This window comes from Manis pentadactyla, chromosome 4 (assembly GCF_030020395.1).
Source record: "Manis pentadactyla isolate mManPen7 chromosome 4, mManPen7.hap1, whole genome shotgun sequence".
Lineage (NCBI taxonomy): Eukaryota > Metazoa > Chordata > Mammalia > Pholidota > Manidae > Manis > Manis pentadactyla.
The window spans coordinates 131,411,709-131,436,520 of record NC_080022.1 but is presented as its reverse complement, the minus strand read 5'-3'; the positions used below and the strand labels follow the sequence as shown (position 1 = coordinate 131,436,520).

General features: G+C 45.5%; 1 protein-coding gene across 10 annotated transcripts in view; it reads right to left on the bottom strand.

Moving 5' to 3' along the window:
- Positions 1–24,812, bottom strand: part of GAS7 (growth arrest specific 7) — a 224,138-nt gene that overhangs the window by 97,452 nt on the left and 101,874 nt on the right. The window contains exon 1 of one of the 10 annotated variants that reach the window (XM_036927726.2): positions 24,474–24,592. The exons of 8 other annotated variants lie outside the window; for them this stretch is intronic. Coding sequence is in view for 1 of the 2 variants with exons in the window: in XM_036927725.2 (XP_036783620.1) it covers positions 3,955–3,957 (3 nt within the window). In the remaining variant the exon portion in view is untranslated. Of the gene's footprint in view, positions 1–3,954; positions 5,174–24,473; positions 24,593–24,812 lie in introns of those variants that run through there. One more of the 10 variants, XM_036927725.2, reaches the window with a different exon arrangement.

Here is a 24,812-nt window from a genome sequence, read left to right as displayed (position 1 = left end):
GGAATGGAGGGAAGGACATTCCCACCGGCGCTCCAGGAAAAAGCTGGAAAGCTGTGGCTGCTTCCCCACCTTGGAGCCCGGAGGGGCATGGGGAATCCCAGAGAAAGCCTGCAAATTCTGTCCCATATCTAAGGTCTGTCTGGTCCTGCTGTTTCAAGTCCAAAAAAGACAAGGCAGTGTGCTCCTGGAAGCCTATTACAGCTTCTGGCTGCTCAGCAAGAAAACCCAAGCGATTCTGAGCACCAGGGATTAACAGAGGCATTTTATTCAAACCCTCAACTTCAAGGAACGTCGGTCCCTTTTCCCTTACCCCTTCCTGGCAGATTAAACACCAGGGGTCATGCTGCTGCCCTCCCACCACCTCCAGGCCACAGAAGCATCAGTAGAAAGCACACGGGCCTGGGTGTTGAGATGCATGCTTCAGGACAATGAGCTGTAACTCAGGCAGCACCCTTTGCCTCGCTGGGCCTGTTTCCTCATCTGTAAAAGCGGGGATGCTGGTCCTCAAACACCAGGGTTCTATGACCTGAGGAACATCTTTCGTAACAGCCCCAAACCACCACACGGGAGATGTCGAGGCATTTAGGTGACCAGCACAAGCTTGCAAAAGTGGCAGCGGCACAAACAGGAGATATGATGGTGACCTCGCGACAAGGAACCTGAAGTGTTCATGAGACGTTACTTTTTTCCCTGCATGTTTTCCCCCCAAACTCTCCTGGTCTAGACAGCAGTTCATTTACTCAGCCAAATCCAACTCCGAACTGGTGGGAAAGAAATGCTGTCTGAGACAACCAGTAAAGTGATGTGATTTAACAAAAATAGGAAATCACTAAATTTATGCCCAAACCAGGATACTAAATTGTAGTCATTATCTCAAGACCTGTATGGGGAGGCTAAACACTCCATTCTCTTCCCCTTGGCTGTAAGGCACTGTTCGGGCCTCCTTGGGGCTGAAATGTCCCCATCAGAGGAAGGAGTGGGGCTAGAGTTTAGTGCTGCCCACAGACCTAAAGGATCTCAAAATGCACCCTAGGTGGTCTAGCCTAGTTCCTATCTATAATAATAGCAATTATCTACCCTATAAAATGCTTCTGAAGGACATTTTGAGGATCCCCTGTTAGCAACACCCTCTAGACAGCTCCTGGTAGGGCGATGACCCCTCTAGGTGATTCCTGGTCAAATTTCCCTCTGCAGAGGAGAAAGCCTAAGAACAAGATAGTTCTGCCAACACCTGGTATCAGGAGGGGGACAAAAGCAAGAGAAAAAGAAATACTAGTAAAGACCCCTCCCTAGCCTTCCTTTATATTAAGGGGCAAAATGCCTCACGCCATTGTTTCTGGCACTTTCTGAAGTTGTTATGCCTCTGAAGAAAAACCTGTGGCCAAATCTACCATGCAGTCTCTTCCATTCAAAACAGAATTAGGAAGTTCAGAGCGAGGAAGGGAGTTGGAAGGTGCCAGCTCAGAGAGTCGGAGGCTCGGTACCCCATGCAAAGGGGCGTGTGCACTGGAACAGAGCCGCAAGGGCAGGTGAGGCAGCCGGGAGCTCATCAGGGCACAAAGGCGGGTGTCTTCAACAGCCTGCCAGTGGCTGCCATCCAGTTGGTCTGGCTTCGTGGTCACTAGTTGGGGCCCACAGGCACCAAAAGAAAACCGGGGCAGTATCTCCCTACCACGGGGACTCACCCGTTAGTCTGCAGTGCTAACAGCCTGCCGTCCAAGTGATTCCAATCAAAGACTTCTGACTCTGAGAACTGGTTTCCAGTGAATCCTAACTGGTTTGGAGCCATAAGCACTGGAAGGAGATTCAGGCTAATAGGGCCTGGAACATTCTGTGAGTCAGTAATGGGAGCAGTTCCAACACACCCAATTCAGTGACAGTTTTGGAGCCTCTGCTACTGGTGCATATAAAACTAGACAAATGTTGGCAGCTGAGGACACAGCTATCAAGGCTTGGTACCTACCACTGCTCTGTGGCACCGTGCAGAGGACACAGGATGGGAACACAGCCCAGCATGCCAGGCCCGAAGCTGCCACTGTCTTGCTGTGAGATCTTGAGCAACCCATTTCATCTCTGCTCAGAGGCCTCAATTTCCTCATCTCAAAAATACGGAAGTTGGACCAGATGGTCTCCAAGGGTTTTTGGTTCTTCTGAAAAGTGTATGTATGTGGCCTAACACTCAATGATTCCAAATGTTAGTACTAGTGTATCTGTTCTTAAGGACATGATGCTTTTGCAAGAGGAAAAGAGTGGCGTTGAAGGGCAGACACAGGAATCAGGAGCATGCAGACTGGCCCTGGAGCCCTGCCCAGGACCAAACACCTGGAGCTCCTCCTCATCACCCCACAGTCCTGCGCTGCCACCCCTCACCATGGTGCACTCTGGTGCGCTCTTCTGTCCTGGAGGGCCTGAGTTGACCCCTTGTCACTCTCAGAGCCACACGTCATTAGGCTCCAACTGCCCAGCAGCCAGGTCTCTGCCCTGGGATCCTGGGCTTCTGGGCATCAGGGGTCAGAATTCACCCCACACCAAAAGCAGGCTCCCAGGGGACTGTTCTGGGCCTGCAGCAGATGGTGCTTCTGCTCACCACTCAATGTTGCACCCCGGACACACAGGCCCCCCACAACGGCCAGCACCCCACACGCCTTGGTCTGCCACGAGCTTTACTTGGGCTCCTCCCTGCTCCCTGAATGCTCCTCTGCCTTTCCCTTCTTTGCTAATCCCTTTTTCCCTGCAAACCTCCCTGCCACAATCCACAGCCCACACCAGACCCCTCAGGGCTCCCGGCGCTCTGCAGTCGGGTCCCAGGCAGCCAGAACTGTCAGACCTGACTGGTCTGGTTCTTTGCAGAGGTCATTTTCCAAGCGCAGTCCCTGTGCCAGCAGCACAGACGTCCTCTGGGAGCTGGTTGGAAATGCAGAGTCCCAGGCCCTTGCCCTAGCCAGTCTCTGCATTTTCAAGGTTCCTGGGTGAGTCAGATGGCACCTTAACTATCAAGAAGCCATACTGTGAACTTTCCTAGGATGTCAGCTGGCCCATCAGAGGGTGCTCCTGGATAACAAGCACCGTCTCTCTCCTCCTGGCTCACGTTCAGGCCTCTATCAGAAGTCATGCCAAAAACAGAGATGCTGACTGACCCAGCCCGTGGGAGAGAGCAGCCTGGAGGAAGCTTATGTGCAGAGACAGACTCACCTTTCCACAGGCCCTGGACCTCCCTCACTGTCCAGAGCATCAAGATAGTAGTTACTAAAGTCTTGGCTGATGGGCAGTCTCTCTTTCCAAAGAAGGGGGCTGTCTAACTTCCAGAGGCAAGGAAACTGGCAAAATTACCTTCTCTACTCCTGTCGCAGGAGAGCATCTGTCATGGTTACTGTGGTCACCACTGCCACCACCGAGCTGGACAGAGGCCTCCAGTCCCACCTGAACTGCAGTGCATGCACCAGGCTCACGGGCGGACACTCATCTACCTTCGGGGGAGCTAGTGCCCTCATGGGCTCTCACCTCACAGTGTCCCAGCTAGACCTGGGCCACAGGGTAGAATATAGGTGGGTAGGTAGGTAGAAGCCAAGCTTCATATTTGGGAGAAGTGAGGGAGGTAAGGTGTGGACACCCATCCCCACAATACAAATCCATGTCGCCACTCGGCCACATGCCTCTGACTCTTCCCTGACACCAGGGCAGCTAAAACTCCTGTCCCTCCATAAGCATCCCTGTTTAAATCTCTTCCTCCTCCCTCCCTGATTTCTCACACAACAGCCCATGTCACCTTTGCTTCCTGCTCATGCCTTGGACCTGAAAAGGGTGTCCCCAGCACACACGGTCCCCAGACCTTAGCTCAACAGTTAAGAGCCCACATCTCAGACGGTTCTCAGAACTGCTTTTAAAAAGGACTATTTTAGAAACACACAGAAAAAGCCAAGCACACATCTGCAGGTGAGCAGAATCGATTCTTACCATCAGAAAGAACTGCTCTTCTTTGAGGGCTGCTAACTCAGAGGAGAGTCCTGGGTCCTGTCTGCAGTCCCCAGCTTCAGAGACAAGCCCCTGCCAGCTTCCCCTCCATGGCACCCTCTGCGGGAAGTGAGGCTGAGGCAAGCAGCTGCCCCAGGGTCAGGGCTCTGGCACCCCAGAGGATGTTCCTGTGGCTTTTCTCACTGCAGTCCTTTCATAAAGAACCCACTACATTGCACAGTTCCTTCCAAATCTGCTCCAGCTCTTGTGGGGAAATCAGCAATGCACTCTGGACTTTCCAGCTGCACAGTTCCTGGAGGCTGGTTTTTTGCACTCTCGTTTTCCCCTTTCTCAGCTAAAAAAAGTTGGCCGAGGTCACGACATACAATGGCCAAGCCTGTGTCACTGACCAGATGCCTCCCACCCCCAGGCCTGTGCACAAGAGCTCCTTTGTCCCCTCTATTTTAGGCGGGACTCCCTGGGCCTGCCCAAGCCCTGCTAGGGAATGTTCCGCCAACTTCTCCCCAACCCAAAGTTGTGGCTCTGGCCCTGGGCCCAACTGTGTGAACCCAAGACCAGATAAAAACCAACGTAGAAAGAATGGAGAATGCTCACCCAAAGAACTCATTTCCTTTCAGACGTAAACCTTTGGGATTTTAGGTACTGATTCTTTATATCTAGGTAAATATGGTTTTCCAGGGGGTCTGAGTTCCTGAAGTCTGGGTGGTTTCCAACAAAATACCATTTATTCTTTCAAACATACAGATGTTTCCATACATTTCAATGCCAGGTCCTTGGGTGGGGCTAGGAAATCAGAACGGTTATCTAGGGAGAGAGTCAGGTCAGGGGGCAACCTTGCTGGTTCATTAATTCTTAGCTGTGATCCCCACAGCAAGGCCTCTAAGCTTCAGGATTCTTCACGTGGAAAATGGAGATGATCACGGTATCTTCCTCAAAATGTTGCTGTGAGGATTAAAGGGGGGGAAATCCACATAAACGCTTAGCAGAGTACAAGGACAATTAAGTGCTCAGCACAAGCTAGTAGCTGGTGTTCCCCTTGGCGGTGGCAGGAGAACAGGAGCTGCAGTTTCCCTGAACACAAAGTGTAGACTCAACAATGAAAAATGAACAACCCTAAAAAATGAGCAACGGACACTTCTCCAAAGATGACCTACATGAAAAGATTCTCCACATCACTCATCACCAGGGAAATGTAAATGAAAACCACAGTGAGATTCTAACCTCACACCCATTAGATTGGCTAATATTTTTAAAAAATAGTAATAACAGAAAAGAGCAGACATTGGCAAAGACGTGGAAATAACTGAACCCTCAGGCATTGCTGGTGGGAACAGAAAATGGTGCAGATACTATGGAAAACTGCACAGCAATGCCTTAAAGAATTAGACACAGAATTACCATAGGATCTAGCAATTCCACACACACCCAAGAGAACTGAAAGCAGGAATTCAGAACTTTGCACACCTGTGTTCAAAGCAGTGTGATTCACAATAGCCCAAAGGTGGAAGCACCCCCAGTGTCCAAGAGTGGATGACTGGATAAACAAAATGTGTTTATACACAATGGAATATCATTCAGCCTTAAGTAGGAAGGAAAGTGACACGTGCCGTGACATGGATGAGCCTTGAGGACATTGTGCTCGGTGACATAAGGCAGTCACTGAAGGACAAATAGTGTGATTCCACTTATGTGGGGTACCTAGACTGGTCAACTCACAGAGACAGAAAGCAGAATGGTGTTGCCAGGGGCTGGAAGAGAGGGGCTGGGGGATGAGTGTTCAATGGGGACAGAGTCCAGTTTTGCAAGATGAGAAAGTTGTGGGAATGACGGTGGTGGTGGTCACACAATAATGTGGATGCCCTTAGCATCACTGAACTAGACAGTTAAAAATGGTTACAATGGCAGATTTTATGTTATGTATATTTTACCACAATAAAACAAAAGTCTGGGACCCACAGAGATAGTTTAGAACACAGGACCCTGGCCAGTGTGACTCATCGGCCACATCAGGGGACACATGGGGCAGAGTCACAGGGGAGGAGAAACGTGCACCCGGAGGGAAGCTGCCCAGCCTCCTGGTGGGGGTGGAGAAAGCCGACTGGGAGAAAAGGCCGGGCATCAATAGCAGGCTCACTGTGGTCCATTTTGTTTTCAATCTTGGGGAAACTGAGGCAGCAGATCCCACATTCTAATGTTGACCACAGGCTTCTCTGCTTAGGGGTACAGAAGCTCAGAGACCCCTGGAGGGCAGGTGACAACATGCTCCCCCCTAGACACATCAACTCCCCATTTTGTGCATCTTTGTTCCACTTTTCTGGTCTCTCCCCTGCCACCCATGGGGCAGAGCTCCCCCTCTTTTCAAACCCATTGATGCAGCTGCCTGGGGGACTGACTTCCCGTCTGATTGCCGGGCTCTGTCCAGCTGTAGGAATGACAAGACCTCTTCTTGAGCACTCACGCTGGGCCAGACACTGCTCTAGGTGCTTCCTGTATCTTCGGTCACATAACCCGTCTAACAAATCAGTGAGGAAGTTTCTATTACTGTCCCCCTTAGAGGAGAAAACAGAGGCTCTTAGGATGGATCAGGAAGGGTGGGCAAGAGGACCGTGCTCCAGGCCATGCAGCCAGGTAAGCAAAGACACAGAGAGAAAGCAGTGTGTGTGTGTACGGAGGGGCAGGGGGGAGCGGGGGGCAGTATGCAGGGGAGGATGGCCTCCACCAGTTTAAGTGGTGTGGAAGGCTGACTCACATCCTGGGACCCCATGAGAGCACTTCTGCTAAGAAACTCAGATGCCCTTCTATGAGTAAGAGGAAAACACTGGTGGGTTTTGAACAGGTGAGAAACCACCATCAAGGCTACTATGCTTTGTAGAAATTATCACACCACCAGGGTAAAAAGATTACACCGTGACTTTGAAGTCAGCCATGCCCCTGGAACACACAGAGGTGAGCAGGGAGCTTCTCTGCTCCTGGAATGGGCTCCCACCCAGGAGAAGATGACAGCAAATTGCATTTGCACCGAGATGGCCAAGACCTTCGCCTTTGTCCTTTGTCCTTCAGGTTTTGTGGAATTAAAATGGTCATGGAAGTTTTCACAGCCTGTTCCTGGTTTTATAACAGCAAAGAGGGGACAGTTAAGGCCACTCAGCCTTGACACTCCGACCCTGCATCACACACATGAACAGATGCAATCACAGACAATAATTGACACACAGAAATCGTCATCGCCACAGCTCCCAGTATGGCTTCCAGCCAACAGCAAGGGACCTTTTGGGGCCACTATAAACCAGGAGGTTAATCTGCTCTGATCTGAGCCAGGCAGAGCAAACCAGGCCCAAAGATGCACCGAAGTTAGTATCTCAGAGTGTGTAAGTCACAAACACTTATTCTACTGGGTTTACCATTTGGGGTTTTCTGAGCTTCTCAATCCAAAGTCACTTCAGTTTTGTTTTACTGGCAGTCCTCTATAAGTAAAGTTTGGCTGTAAAAAGCACAAACTTTTCTCCCTGTTCTGGTCTCCAAAAATAGGTAGGTTTCTACATAGGGAACCACATGGACCCCGAGTGACAGCAGGAAACCCATGATCCCAAAACAAAAAGACCGACAATCATTTCCACTGAGCTGCGTTTTCCAGAGTTTCATGGAGTCAGATGCAACCAGTGCTCTTGTTGTTCTTTGTTTCAGCTGAGTTGAAAACTGTCAACCAAAATAAGCCCCACTCACTGTAGGCCCCTGTCCTCTGTAGGATGCACTGTGTTGTTTAACAATGATAATTAATAAGAAAGGTTGGGTATGGTGATGACTCACTTTTTCTAAATGCTTCAAACTCATGAGAGGAAAAATTATTCACCAGCCCATGCAGCCTCCAAGGTGCAGGGGCTCGAAGATACCCCCACTCTCTAATACGAGCCCCTGGTCAATCAACCAACCAACAGTTACTAATACCTTTTACCAAATGCTATGGAAGGGGCAGGCAAGTGCAATGCCAAGGACTTGGCTTGTAAAATTTGGAAAACACAGACACACACAAGGAGAAAAAAAGGAGTAACTACACAAGGGAGTCTTTGATGAGTGCCAAGTAAGTCGGCAGACAATACAAGCTCTCAGAATACGGAGAAGAGCGAGATAGCTTTCGGCCAGGGTGGTCGGGGGAGGCTTTGTGGAAGGTACATGGTTTGCCTGACAGCAGGTGTGGAAAGGAAGGACTTGACCGGAGCACAGGCACATGAAGTGGGACGGGCCTTGGTGACTGAGGAGACCAGGAGGTCATGGGAGAAAGTAAAAGTCAGTTCCAAAGAGAACAAGAGAAGCTGAAACCAGAACCCAGAGAAACCCAGCCACGGTGGGAGACAGCTGGGGGTGCGTGGTAGGGTTGTTTGGCTACACACCCAAGTTCAAAGTGATCAGTGGGCAACTGGGGCAAGTCTGGCCCCTGGTACACAGAGCTGGAGTATCTGCATGGAGATGGTGGCGAAATCCTCCAGATCAACTCAGAGTTCAGAAAAGGATGGACTGCTGAAACATAAGGCATGCTCTCACGCATGGGGCAGGAGAATGCATTAACCCCAGACAACCTCAGGCCCAATTCCCCCACCCGTACCCTCTATTAGTGCTTGGAGCACCCCCAGTGACCCTCTTCAAGGCTTACGGGCAATAACCAGGCCTTCATCATGTCCCTTCCAATGCAGCCCCAGTGCCTCACTCTCAGGGACTAAGGGATGGGCAATGAATGAATGAATTTAAGTTCTTAGAGTTAGAGTCACAGAAAGCAAATGAGGATGTGATCATTAGAAGAAATAAAGAGTTAACAGTGTCCCCAAGAGACACCAAAGAAAATGCTCAGGAACTACAGAGAATCTCAGGGAAGTGAGGTGGGTGTGGTAATCTGATCACAAGCACACACAGGGCTGGTAAGCATAAAGATGCCATTACAGAAGAAAGCAAAAAATAAGTCATGGTTTTAAGTAGTAGCTGCATCCAGGCCCCTGGGCCCTTTGATGGCTCCTGTGGGGTGATTGGCAGCCAGTGTCTTGCACTCAACTTTGCTGGGTCCAAGGCCCCTCACAAGGTTTCTCTGTGTCCCACACCATGAAAGATTCCCAAGGTCCAGCAGACACATCAGAAATGGCACCCATTTAAGAGGTCTCCTAACAAGCCCAGTTCTGGACCTATGGGATTCTGGGCTCAGCATGTCCCCAACCTCAGTCACCTGATGCTCCCCTGCAATCACTTTACCATAACTATGTAGCAGTTGCACTATCATTTTTTAACTGACTTCTATAGAACTTTAAGTTAGCTTGGCCCTAAGCAATAGTACCTATGAAACAGGGATTTGATTGTTCAGGTTTTTTTCCAAAACAAATGGAATTTAAAAACTGTCATCTCAACACGATGTAAGCTTATCTTACATAGCCTTAGTTGTAAACTCGGCCCAGGCTTAGTTGTAAACTCGGCCAGCCTGAAATACGGTTTCAGGCTATGTGTAAAATTACCATGGAGCAGCCACGAAATGTTTCAGTTTTCTTTCTGAATCCCAGAAAACCAGGCTTGAATTCTCTACTGACCACATGCCCACAACGGCAGGAATGAGGTCTGCAGTGTCTGTGCTTGAACCACGACTGGTGTCCCAGGAGGACAGGAAAGGGAAATGCAGTGGCTTCTCAAGGTAAGGTGGATCTGACAGGAGCCATGTGGACACCTCTGTCCACATCTTATTAAGGAGGCAATAAGGGGAAAAGAAAAGGAAGAAAAGATAAAACTCACCCAAGCTTCAAAAAGAACCCAAATGGTAGACAATCAGACTCAGGAAAAAAAACCTTCAAGAACCATTAGCCCAGAGGAGAGAACGAAGAAAATCTGACAAAACAGAGACTATGAAAAGGGAAACAAGCATTTCCCACCTTCCCTGCTCACTGCTTGAAATCTGCAATACACTTTGGTACCTCTGTCATTCTCTGACCTTAATTTGTGATGCAGGATCTGCACCAACCTGAGCACTGAGCAGCCAGACCCCTTGGCACAGAAGCTGCCTGAGAATTGCTCTTTCCTCTCCATCATCCATTTTCATTTTCCATTTTCCATTTCAGCACAGCAATTCCCAGAAAACAAGAGATGCAGGTGGGTAGGGGCTTGGGAGGAGTGTTAAGAATTCCAAGATGTATGGATCCTACAGGTCAAGCCTGTAAAATGCTCTGGCAGCAGAGCATGGGGATGGGACCAGGGGAACTGTGATTTTTCATGCACTCCACCAATTTGGAGGATGAGAAAGCCAAACAGTAAAACAGCAGTCCACTGGGTGACAGCCAATTTAAAATAAGGACTAGACTGGGAGATGTATGTATCACTGGACCTAAAGGTAAGTGACTGGGGAAAGGAAGTCAACCTTCCCCCAAGGGTACACAGTACCAAGGCCAGCACCAGACTATATATATATTCTTTGTTGATATTGGTATATAGCAGATCCTGCCTTGTTCAAGAATGAATTAAGAAAGGGGAGAAAATGTGGGAAAAGGGTGAGAAAATGCCATCCTGAAGGTTCAAAGAAAGAACAAACTTCAGAAAATAATTCAGAAGAAAATGTCAAGAGACTGCTAGAATGTAAAGAGTTGTGACACAGAAAATCATAATGGGGGAAAAAATGCCAAAATAGAAAGGATGACACAAAGAAGAAAATGGATGAAGTAAGGATTATATGAAAATTGCTTGTTTAAACCCACATTTGTCATTGTGGATAAATAAAAATATAAAAAGTTAAATCATTGAAGTGCAGAGTAAGCTCAGGATCTCCCAAAACTGCAAAGTAAAAAAACACAAGGAAATAAACAGTGTATGTTTAAGAAGTGTTCCATTAGAAAAGACTGGAATAAATCAATAGTAAATTGCAAAAATAATAAAAAATAATTTTAAAATCATGCACACAAACAGGCAAAGAAAAAAGTTACCGAGGACATCAGTGGTTTTTTATATTTTTATTTTTTCAGACTTCTCCTCTACTCCTACTAATGCCTAGAAAACACTTCCCATTAGAATAAAAACTCCTTGAAGAGGGAACTTCATTCTGCTCACTGCTAACCAGAGTCTGGCATCATCCCTCTGAAAGTGCTAGAAGGCACATCCCACTAAGTCAAGGATTCATGAGGCATGGTCCTCGTTTTTTTCTTCACTAAGGGTGTTCAATAAACATCTGCTAGATGATGGATCAAACTGAACTGCAATAGAAATTTCTATCCAAAGAGTCTGAGATCCATGACATCTGTATCCAGACAAACTGTATTAATACATCATGTGAAATAAAAGGAAGGTTCTCTGAAGCATGCAAGGGAAGATACCACCGCTCAATCTCTAGGCCCTGAAAGATAAATCAAATTTAGGAAGACGACCATGGGAAGTAACCACATAAATGCACCTATGAGCTGTTTCTGATTCAGTGCAGACCCCCAACTCAGAAACCTGGTGCAGAAGCCTGGATTTTCAGGCTTGGGGTGGAGCTTAGTGCCCCAGTGTTTCCCTCAGCCTGCCTCTGCTGCTTTGCTCCCATCCTGGAACCAGGATATAGAGCTGCCCTTCCTGCAACACCCTTCAAGGCCAGTAGAGACAAAGCCTCCAGCCACATGGGCAGCACTTACAACTGATGCTGCCTTTTCTGTCCAAGCACATGCCGACAATGGGGGAATTACGGAAGCTCTGGGGACTCGGTTTTGGGAGAATCACTGAACAAAACATCTTTGTTTCCTCCCTCCACCCAAGCAACACCACACTGTGTAAGCACCATAGTAGCCACTTTCTTTGCCAAAGAACTTGAGTAATGATTTTCTACATATTTAAAACTCATACTGAATGAACCAAGTCTTCCCCACCCCACTAAATCAGGAAAGACTAATAACCCACCCAACCACCAGTGCTTTCTGTCATCAAAACCCTCTTTATATTATGTCTCTAAGGGTTGTTCCTGCTTTAGAAATCAAAGTATGCAACATGATCTCAACTAGAGAAAATAATGTTCTCCCCACCCCAAACTAAGGAGACATGAAAATGTTAACAAAGGTTATCTTTGTATTATGGGGTTCCTCTGGCTCTTTTAATTGCATTCATTTAATCACATTTAAAATTTTTAATTATTTTTAACTTTTAAAATAAAAAATTTAACTTTTTAAAAACTGTGTTTAAAAAATTACAATCATCCCCCAAAATTAGTGTATACAATTCTAAATATGATCCTAATTATGTAGACAAATGTAAGGAGAAAAAAAAATTAAAGGGGAAGGAAAAGAATGCTAAATATTTTTTTCATTTCTGCTTTTCTGTATTTTCCAACTTTCCAATTTTTGATTTCCAAATTTCCAATTTTGATTTTAATGCATTTTTTAAATCTTTTACTTATTCCATTATTAATGTAGAAATATAGCCTTATTTAAAATATTTAGTTAACGTTTGCTAATAAAACCCCCCTGTGACATATCCCTTCTTACTTGCCATCCGCTGAAACAAACCCTGTCCGGAATAGGATTCACTGTACTATCTTTCAAATGGTAGGGGAGACTTGGAGACTTTTATTTTTAAGAAAACAAAATTAATCAAGACAAAAATGAGCAGCAGTAAAGAACTTTCTGAACCAGTGCAAGGCCGACACAAAAATCATATACAGAGGACCCTAGAGATCACTTGATCCTGTGTTGCCATTTTACAAACTGGGAAACGGAGACCCAGAGACAGATGGCGGTGGCCAAGTCTCCACCACTTACTGCAGAGTCCCCTCCTTCTCACTCCTTGGCTACTCTAAACCTTGGTGCTAATGTGGCCATCATGGCTAGGGAAGGTCTGGCCAGATGGCACCGTCCAGCAGAAACCCAAGTCCCAACTAGGATGGCTCCGAGACTGACCCCCACACCTCTCTGCTCAACTGCAAGCCATTTCCTATCTGTTTGTGGCCAGTGAGCCCCTGTGAAGGGAGTGGGCCCAGGGAGGAAACATCTGTGCATACAGGGGGGTGAAGTCATAAAAGCACTTGAGTTTCCCATTGGCAAATCCTCTTCTGCCTATTTTTTTCCACTTACTGAAATGCAAAGCTCCATTCCAGCAAAGGGGCCTGGAAGACTCCAGAATCTTCTAGAAAGCACAACCTCTAATCTGCAACAAGAATCCCCAAAATGAAGTGTGCCTGGATACACTGGGCTGTGAAATAATAAACAGAAGACAGAATCTCCACAAACGAGTCGATTGCCCACAGATGTCTATTTGTTTGTCCCCAAACCCAGCTTCTAACCCACAGTCAGGTATAGAGGAAGTTTAGGAATGGGTTTCACAGCTTACTAGCCCTATGACCTCAGGCAAATCACTTCACCTCTTTGAACCTCACCTTTTTACTTTTACACATGCAAAAAAGGAAATACCATCCTGTCCTTCACAGAATTCTCGTAAATATTGGAGGGCCAAAATGATGGTAGGTACTCTGGAAATATTAGCATTGCTCCATACCTTTCCATCCCCGTTAAATTACTGAGCAACCTTTGAGGAAAGTCACCACTGAGGTCAGCAATGCTGAGTCACTACGTTGCACTGCCTGGGTTTTCCCAACAGCCCGGGGTAACCTGTACAGAACGACACCTTCTAACCCTTCTGACATAGACCAAGCTCATCGAAGGAACCAGAGGAAGGGCATGTGAAATGGAATTACTAGGCTCAGAGGATGAGGCTGGAATGTGGAGACCATCACAAGGGGCCGGCAAAGCCCTAGGAGCCAAGAACACCCAGGTCCACCAGGGCTGCTGGACAGCTGGCGAGCCCCACAAACCAGACCGAGCAACACACACACCCCTGGACAAGAGCTGCAAAACAATCAATACAAGGCCCCAGAAACCTTCCTGGAGCAGCCTAAGTATGCCTTCATTTGATCTTTGCTGCCGGGAGCAAGGATGCCCCGCAAGAACCACCCCCCAAATCAAGCTCCTACAAATGAGACAGGAAGGACAAAGTGCCAGATTTCTTTTCCTCACCCTTGTACATACCCAAAGTTGATTCCACATCCTATACTTTACCATCAGATCTTACCTCTTGCTTTTCTCAGTTGCTGAAGTGCCATCTGTCTACTGTGGGTCAGTAACTTGAATATATTGTAGCTTACCTGGCCCTTACAAGACCCCTGGGAGAGAAGTATTCTTTATTTTCCTTTTATAATGGAATAAACCAAGGTCTTATCCAGGTTTTTACAATGTATAACTAGACACAGAACCAGTTTGAACCCCATGTCCTGTCTCCAAGGCTGACACAACTCCTCCTCACACCAGGCCATCTCCCACCCCCAATCCCATCATACCCAAGGCTCCTCCATAGTGCCCAGGAACCCTCTATCCAAAGGCAAATACTCCAGGAGGAGAAGTTGCATTTGAAGCCACCACCAGCCAAGCCCCTAATTATCAGTTTCACATGGGAGAAGGTAACAGCTGATTGCCAGTGGGAGCCTTCTTAACTGGAGAGAGAGGTGCCAGGTGAGAAGGAAGTACCAAGCTATGCATTTCCACAGCCAAGAGCTTTGACCAGCACCCACAGGTGAAATGGCACCTGAGAAGGATGTCCACTGAGTGAGTGTGCACGGTTACAAACTGAGTGACTGTGAGAAGCTTGGTTTCTGAGCTGGCACAGCTAGGAGCTCCAGCAGGCAGCCCTGGCCCATCCACAAGAAACCAGCAGAGGAAGCATCGGGGATCAGCCTGGGTTCAACACTCCAGCCAGGGCAGGGACCCACCTGTTCTGTCCGATGGACTGGGCTCCTCACTCCTCGCTGTCTCCTGGAAGATGCAGGCCCCTATCCCAGCACCCACTTCCCTCCCATGTGAACTGATCCACTCCTTACCTCTATTGCTGCTCTTGTTGGGGTGGCCTGTGACAAACGATCCTTGCCCCTCATGAACAAATATAGTGTCCTACTCAAATCTGTCCCCAGACACAGAAAATACACCCAACAAATATATGCTGAATTGATGGAGTTCCCCCCAAGTCTCTGAGTAGGATTTGTCAGCCCACCTAGAAAGTGAGTATCTACTTTCCTCACCTGGACACCAAGGTGAGGTAGAGAATAAAGGACAAGAAGGTGGAGGCAGAAGCACTGCCTGTGTATTTACCTGTTTTACACAATGAAGGTCTTATGTGCTGAAATGCTGTCAGGGGCCCCTAAATCACAAATGACAGAATGGGTCAGGGAGAAGTTTATCAATGGCTTGGCCAGGGTGTCTGAAATAAGCCTCTCAAGGGCCTAGGGTCCTCCAAGTGAATATATTTGGAAAAGACTGACTCTCTTGGCTCACTTAAGACTCTCCACTAAATTAAAGCCTTTAGCCAGAGAGCAAGTGGGCAGAGGTCAAGTGATCATCTCACAATAGCAGTCTAAGTTACCAGCCCTAGATCTGAAATGTAAATGTCATTGGCTTTTTCCTGTATGTTTTTAAAGAACCAATATATTATTTTCAATAAGGACTCCCAGCCTCTGAATGCCTTGTTACCTTTGATAATCTTGATCAGCCAACCTGACCTTTCTCAACATTCAATTCCCTGGCAATGTTTACTAGGGTCACATGCTGCTTCTCCCATGGAAGATAGCCCAGTGACCATCCATCTCTCCAGGACAGTTGAAGGCACTAGGGCTTGTTCACTATTGTTGCCTCAAGAGGACCCACAGAGAAAAGTGCTGAATAGCTGGTGGCTGGACAAAAAGGAGTTGAGATTTTCTGTATCCATAAATTGGAAGGAGTCCTCCAGCCCTCGCATGGAACTCTGCCTGGAGTGGTGTGCAGTGAAACCCGCAACCCTTCCTCCTTTGCTTTTCCTCTCCTTTGGGTCTTAAAAGGATGGAAAGTGACAGTAACAGCTGCAGGCACCCTGTCTATGCTCTGAGCCTCCGAGGAATGGTTCTCAACCTTCAGCAATTTCAGCTGTATCAGAAGGACCTTTACAACACAGACTACTGAGCCCCACCCTCCATGTTTCTCAATCAGTAGGTCTGGGTGGTGCCCAACAATTTCTTTTCTAACAAGTTCCCAAGCGATGCTGCTGTTACTGCTGGTTTGGGTATCACACATTGAGAACTACTGATGTGAAGAAAAGAAAGAGCCTGTTCTAAAATCTACCTCTGTTCCCAGAAAATTAATCTTTAAGAGACTGCCAAATTCACTTTCAGAAAGAAATAGACTCTCTGATTCCTTAAAAAAATGGCCCTCTTATTTTCCCTGTCTTCATAGACATGAGTGCATGATATAGTTCACATTTCCCCAACCAAAAGAAATTATTAAAAAAATAAAATGAATAATGGCAGAGATCCATACCAAGACACATTATACTTAAAATGTCAATAGTTAAAGAGATAATCTTAAAAAGTAGCAAGAGAAAAACAACTTATTATATGCAAAGAGTTCCAGAGAAGCAAAAACTAAAGTTCATCACCACTAAATTGGCCTTGTAAGAAATGTTTAAAGTGACTTCTTAAAGCTGAAAAGCAATGGCATTAATTAACAAAAAAATATGAGTAAGAATTCACTGGAAAAGGTAAATACAGTAAATCACTTACAAAGTAAATATGAAGGTTAAAAGACAACAGTAGTAAGAGCAACAAAAATTATAATAAGGATATTGCATCAAACAAAAAGATACAAAATGTGATATCAAAAACATAAAATGTGGGGCTGGGGAGTAAAAATGTACAATTTTGGAATGTATTCAAATTTAAGTTCTTATCAACTTAAAACCAACCACGAGAACCTCACAGTAACCATGAAGCAAAAAGTCATAGTAAATACACAAAAGAAAAGGAGAAAGGAACCCAAACACTAAATAAAGCTATCAAACAACAAGGGAAGAGAGAAAGAGAAGAACAAAGGAACAGCCAGAAAACAAATAACAGAATGGTAATAAATGCATACTTAACAATAATTACTTTAAATGTAAAAAAGTATCTAACCAAAAAACAGAGTGGCTGAATGGATTAAAAAAACAAGACCCTTCTATAAGCCACCTGCAAGAGACAAACTTCAGAAGTAAGGGCACCTGTAGACTGAAAGTGAAGGGATATAGAAAGATATTTCATGCAAGTGGAAAGAAAGTGGGTGTAGCTATACTCATATGAGACAAAATAGATTTTAAAACAAATATTTTAATAAAAGACAAAAAAGGTCATTACATAATGATAAAGGGGGCAATCCAACATGGAGATATAACATTTATAAATATATATGTACAGAACCATAATATATAAAGTAAATATTAATGGACCTAAAGGGAGAAATTGACAGCAAAACAATAATAGTAGGAGACTTTAACACCCCACTTACATTACTGGATAGCTCATCCAGACAGAAAATCAATAAGGAAATATTAGTCTAAAACAACATAGTAGACCATATGGACCTAATAGCTATATATAAAACATTCCATCCAAAAGCAGAATACACATTCTTCTCAAGCGCACATGGAACACTCTCCAGGATATGACCATTCTCCAGATCACATGTTAGACTACAAAATGAGTCTCAATAAATTCAGTAAGACTGAAATCATGACAATCAACTTTTTCAACCACAATAGTATAAAAATGGAACTACATTACAAGAAGAAAACTGGAAAAACCATAGAATGTGAGGATTAAACAACAGCTACTGAACAACCAATGGGCCAAAGAAATCAAAGGAGAAATTTAAAAATTCTTATGGACAAATGGAAACAGAAATATGACATACCAAAATCTGTGGGATGCAGCAAAAGCAGTTCTAAGAGGGAAGTTCACAGCAATTCAGACCTACCTCAAGAAATAAGAACAATCTTAAATAAGTAATCTAACTTTACACCTAAAGGAACTAGAAAAAAGAACAAGCAAAGCATAAAGTTAATAGAAGGAAGGAAATAATAAAAGATCAGAGTGGAAATAAATGAAGTACAGACTAAAAAGACAATAGAAAACATCAATGGTTATTTGAAAAGATAAACAAAATTGACAAGCCTTTAGCTAGACTGCCCAAGAAAAAAAAGAGGGTTCAAATGAAAGTGGAAATGTTACAACTCATACCACAGAAATACAAAAGATCATAAGAAACTAGTACAAACAATTATATGCCAACAAATTGTACAACTTAAAAGAAATGTATAAATCCCTAGAAACACCCACTCCTCCAAGACTGAATCATGAAGAGAAAATCTGAATAGACCAATTTCTAGTAAATAGATTGAATCAGTAATCAAACACCTCCCAATAGACAAACGCCCACAACCAGACAGTTTCACTGGTGAATTCTATCAAAAAATTAAAGATTTAATACCTATCATTCTCAACACTACCAAAAAATTGAAGAGCAGGGAACTCTTCCAAACTCATTTTATAAGGCCAGCATTAGCCTGACACCAAAACCAGAAGAGGACATCACAAAAAAAGGAAATTACAGGCTAATATTCCTAAGGAACATAGATGCAAAACCCTCAACAAAATAATAGCATTCAACAACCCACCAAAGGAATCCTACACTTTGATCAAGTGAGTTTGTTCCAGGGATGCAAGGATAGTCCAACATCTGAAAATCAGTCATGGTGATAGATCACATTAACAAAATGGATAAAATCATACAATCACCTCAATGGATGCAGAAGAAGCATCTGACAAAATTCAACATCCACTTATGATAAACACACTCAACAAGGTGGGTACAGAGGGACCATACCTCAAAAATAAGGGCCATATATGACAAATCCACAGCTAACATCATATACAACAGTGAAAAACTGAAAGCTTTTCCTCTAAGATCAGGAACAAGACAAGGATGCCCATTCTCACCACTTTTATTCAATATAGTGTTGGAAGACCTAGCCACAGCAATGACAAGAAAATGAAATAAAAGGCACCTGAAAGGAAGAATTAAAATTGTTACTATGTGCAGATGACATGATACTATATATAGAAAACTCTAAAGTCTCTACCAAGGTAACTGTTAGAATAAATGAATTGAGTAAAGTAGCAGGATACAAAATCAATATACAGATATCTATGGCATTTCTATACACTAATAATGAACTACCAGAAAGACAAATTAAGAAAGCAATCCTATTTACAATTCCATCAAAAAGAATAAAATACCTGGGAATAAGTTTAACCAAGGAGATGAAAGATCTGTGCATGGCAAACTATGAGACACTGATGAAAGAAACTGAAGACAAATATAAACAGAAAGATGTTCTGTGCTCAGGGACTGAAGACTTAATATTGTTAAAATATCCATACTACCCAAAGCAATCTACAGACTGAATGCAATCCCTATCAAAATTCCAATGGCATTTTTCATAGAATAAGAACAAGCAATTCTAAAATTTGTATGGAACCACAGAAGATTCTGAATAGCCAAAGCAATCTGGAGAAAAAAGAACAAAGCTGGAAATAAACAGCCCGGGGCTTCAAACTACACTTCAAAGCTACAGTAATCAAAGTAGTATGGTACCAGCAAAAAAACAGACACACAGATCAATGTAACAGAATTGAAAGCCCAGAAATAAACTCACACATATACAGACAATTAAAATTCCAAATGGATTAAATAAGGCTTGAATGTAAGGCCTGAAACCATAAAATTCTTAGAAGAAAACATAGGTGGTAAGCTCCTTGACATCAGTTTTGGTGATATGTTTGTGGATCTGACTCCAAAGGCAAGGGAAGCAAAAGCAAAACTAAGCAAACAGGACCGTATCAAACTAAAAAGCTTCTGCACAGTGAAGGAAACCATCATCAAAACAAAAATGCAGCCTACTTTATGGGAGAAGACATTTGCAAATCATATATCTGATAAGAGGTTAGTATGCAAAATATATAAAGAATTCATACAATTCAGCGATAAAAAACCAACCAGATTTAAAAATGGGCAGAGGATCTAAACAGGCATTTTTCAAAAGAAGATATATAGATGGCCCACAAGTACACGAAATGATGTTCAACATCTCTAATAATTAGGGAAATGTAAATCAAAACCACAATGAGTTATCACCTCACACCTGTTAGAATGGCTAGCATCAAGATGAGAAGAATTAAGGGTTGAAGAGGATATGGAGGAAAGGGAACCCTAATGTACACTGTTGGTGGAAACATAAATTGGTGCAGCCACTACAGAGAACAGCGTGGAGATTCCTCAAAAAGTTAAGAATAGTTCTACCCTGTAATGATCCAGCTTCTGGGTATATCCAGAAGATTATCTTAAGTATCTGAATACTAAAACACTAATTCTAAGAGATATAGGCACCCCTATGTTCAATGCATCATTATTTACAATAACCAAGATATGGAAGCAACCTATGTGTCCACCTACACATGAATGGATAAAAAGAACGTGGTACATATATAGTGGAATAGTACTCAGCCATAAATAATGAAATTTTGCCATTTGCAACAACATGGATGGACTCTGAGGGCAATATGCTAAGAGAAAGACAAATAAATAACATATGATTTCACTCACATGTAGTATCTAAAAACCAAAACAGTACAAAACAAACCCACGGACACAGAGTACAGACTGACGGTTTACCAGAGGGGAAGGGAGATGGGGTGGAGTGAAATGGGGGTCTGATTATATGGTCACAGATGGTAACTGTACTTTGTGGTAATCATTTTGTAGTACATACAGATGTCAAATTACAATGCTGTACACCTGAAACTTATATGTTATCTACCAGTTTTACCTCAATTAAAAAAAATGAATAATGCCATTCTATTATTGGTCTCAGTGCCAGTAAACAACAGACATGGGTGGGGACTGTGGCCAAAACCTGCCACTCATTTTTGTTAGAGAAGATGGATATTTCCCATTTTTAATGTGAAATCTGATTTTTTAGATGTTGGCAAACAATTCAACAATCTTAAAATGAAACCATGGGCAAAAATGCAAAGTAACAACAAAATTCCCACAGTTCTGAACTTGATTTTGCCCACTGGCCACCAGTGTGCAACTCCTGGTTTTGATTGTTGGGTATCTGCATATGCAATCATTTGAAGAGAGGACTCCCTAGTTTTAAAGACTTGAATACTACCACCCGTGACTGAGTATGAACTAACATTTCCATCCTGTACTTTTGCTGAGACATCTTACCACCACACTTCTTAGAGGATGCAGCTGGATGCCAGCTTCCAGCGGATTGGAACATACTTTCTAAGGGCTGCACATGTGTGGCCAACCCCTTCCCACTTCAGAGTCATGTGTCCCAACCAGGATCTAACCTTCCCTGGGAGGGAAGCACAAGGTTTCTGGGGCAGAAGGGAGCCTGGAAAATTCGTTCTACTCTATTTATGGGGAAGTGGTACCCCACCAGCTATGAAAAGGTTGGGAAGGGGAGGAGGTGTGGGAGAAATTAAAATAGCCTAAGGAGTGAAGCACACTGCACCAGCTAGAGAGGGAGGCAGAGAAGGTGGTCAGAGGCAAAGCCTTCCATCAAGCAATCTGATAGAAGATCAGGGGTTTGGGAAGTAAGGAGAAATGAGCCAGGTGCAGGAGACTCAGCGAGAAGCAATGCATACACGTCCATGGGGTGTAAAGGCGAGATGTCACTGTTGCCACAGTGAACAGAGATTCCCATGTGGTAGCAAGACTGAGCTGATGGAAGCCGGCATCCCTGACACATACTGCCTGGAGGGAAGGAAGGTTGGATCGTCCCTCACAGGAGGCGTGTAGAATCCAAACCTACAGAGCTCTGGGGCCTGGGAACACGGATTGTGGGGCATCTGAAGAGTGCAGGGTGACCAGGGCAGTTGCTGCAAGAATCATGGACCTCATTCCCAATCCATCCACTGGGAGCTCTCCTAATGACCTCAGACCCTGGAGAAGGGGCCACCACCTCCCTCTTCCCAGACCTCACGTTTCCCAGCTGGCCTACTTGTCCCCCCATCCATGCTGCACCATGTCAGCTTCTCAAAATGATGCTTGCATGGGTTCCCACCAAGAACCCTCTGTGGATAAAATAAAAGGTCCTGTGGCCAGGATTCTCAACTGGCCCTGGATGGACACATGTGTGGGCAATACGTTGCTATTGACTCTATATAAAGAGCTCTGCCCAGTGGTGTGGGGGTGACACAGTGGCATGGCTGCAAGGCTGTAGGAGAGCAGAGCAGAGGCTGGAGTGGTGGCAGCGCCGAGGACAGAGGCCCAGAGGACGGCTGTGTGGGATGACTGTGGAGGCAGAGATGCCCAGAAGATGGCTGTAGGCGCAGAGCGGCCCAGAGGATGGCTGTGGGGGCAGAGAGGCCCAGAGGATGGCTGTGCAGACAGAGGGGCCCAGAGGCAGAGACCAGCTTGCTGCATGCAGACTCGCTCTGAGTGAAAGGGATTTTAGTGACTGACCTACCACTGTGGAAATAATAAATTGGGTATAACCCTTTCACCCCAAGAACGTTCTACTGTCATTTTCTTTAGTCACACTGAATCCATAGAGAACTTGCCCAGGGCTGAAACCCATTGGCAAGACAACTTCCTTTCTGCTTCCAGGTTTTCCCTGGAAAGGAAACCCGGAACCATCTACAGGGGACAATTCAGGCTCATTCAGGCACCACTCAAGGCCAGCAGTTCTCAGACTTTTTTGGAAAGTCTAACCCACAGTAAAAAGCACATTTTACTTCACAACCCAATATACACACAAAGCAAAAGCCTCATGTAGCAATTCATGCCTTACCACAGGCAATGCACTCTGGTATTTTCCCATTCTGTTTTTCATTCTGGTTAACACTGACTACATACATTTTGTGGCTCCTGACTCATGTTTTAAGAAACACTGTTTTACCCTGGTTCCCAGCCCCTTGTTTAGAATCCCTTCCTTAGAAACAAAACAACAGCGGACTCACAGACACTGAGAAGTGACTAGTGGTTACCAAGGAGGAGGGGCTGGGGCAGGCTGGGGGGTGGACAAAGGGGCACAATAAATTCACAACCACAGTGTCAGTTGGTCATGGGGATGGTAGAACAGCATAGAGAATACAGTCAATGATTCTGTGCCATCTTCCTACGTTGACAAATAGTAACCACACTAGAGGGGGTGAGGATTTAATAATATGGGTAACTGTTGAACCACTCACCATGTTATTCATTTTAAACCAATATTAGATGGTATATCTTAACTTAAAAAAAAAAAAAAAGAATCCCTTCCTTTACCTCCCATTCCATCCGAAGTTCCTGTAAAGGATTCCCTCACTCCACTTCCCGTGACCCACCCGGGCAGAGGTGAACACTCTGAATTCTGAGTGGCCCAGCCCCGTGGGCTGTACGTCACTCACAGACACTTAGAATATCATACAAGTTTTCTCTTTTCACGAAGGGCATCCAAGTCTTTGGCTCTAGCACACTTGAAATATCTGTCAAATATATGATGGTATAGGAGAGGAAGCCTGCATGAGGCTTTCTAATAACAGTGAGATTATACTGCATTTGCAGTACACCCCATAACCCAGTCGTCAGATAACTGCTGCAGGCAGCACCCGCTCCCTGCCAAGGGGGAAGGGAGGTGAGTGGGTGCCTTGTGGTTCCCAGACTTCTCCGTCCTTAGCCGCAACATGCCACATCAGGGCCAACACTGTCCCCGACATGTTCACACTGGCCCTGACGCAGTCTTACCACCACAGCGCTGGGAAGGAGATTCTGCACACCCCGTGCTTGGGTAGGGGGATCGAGCCTCAGGCAAGTTGACACGATTGTCACACAAGAAGTGGCTGAATCCACATGAATCCGGGTTTTCTAGACTCCTCCTTCCATGCACTTTACAGAAGCCTAAGTGGCTTCAGATGCCATTATATAATCCTGTGTTCATTATATGCCTACCAGCTTGATGCAAGAAAAGAGCATCCCTGAATGTGCAGCCCCCTTCGCAGCCCCTGGAACACTGGTGTGTATACGCACAAGGCACCCCAACCCCACGACAGGACATGCATGCTTGCAGCACACGTGTGCAAGTCAGAAGATCCCTGTGGGCCCATCCCCGGCCCACTTCCTCCCTGCCTGGCGTGTGACACCTGGCGGAGCACAGCACCTCCCTGGGCCTCTCCTCACCTACAGCCTGAGGGAGCCGAACCTGCTGACTCCCAAGGTCCCTCCCAGGCTTCTCCTGATGACTCTACCTGCTCTGCTTGGAGCCATTTAGCCCCAACAGGGACAGGCCACACTCAGGAATTAAGAAAAAGCAGAACAGAGGAGGCGAAGGCCAGAACAGGGGACCCAGGGGAGTTGTAGGTAAGAAAACTCACTTTCCACTGAGTTTGCCTTGGATACCACCCCTGCCTGAACGGCTTGCACTTCCTTCAGGAGCCTTTAGTCCCCAGGCAACCCAGACTCATTGAAGGAATGAGATGGGGAGACGCAGAGAATGTGAAGGGTCCCTCCAAAGCGGAGCCAGGCACCCGCCCAGAGAGAGGCCGTCCAAGGAAGGCTTCCGTTCCATGGGGGTGCCTGGCTGCCTTGCTCTCAGCCGGCCCCAGCGAGCCTCCAGCGCTGGCTCTGGTCCCAACTCACCTCAGCCCCGCAGTCCCTCCTCTGGCAAATCTGACATGCTGGTCATCTTCCACCACCGTCCCCACATCCACTGCTTCCCCGTGGCATCAGCTAATTCACTGTGCAAAGCAGCATTTATATATAGAAAGTTGCAGCCACGCAGGTTAGCATTAAAATAGAGACTTGACGTTGCCGTGGCAACGAAACAAATGATATTCAAAATGAAAGACATATTCTGCAGTCGAGAAAGCATGTCCACAGCCTTCCAGGACAGCTGAGCCCGTTCCCTCCAAGGGTGGGTGGGATGGCCTCCAGAGAAGGGACCTTCCATTCGATGAACAGCCTCCTCCCCATGAAGTC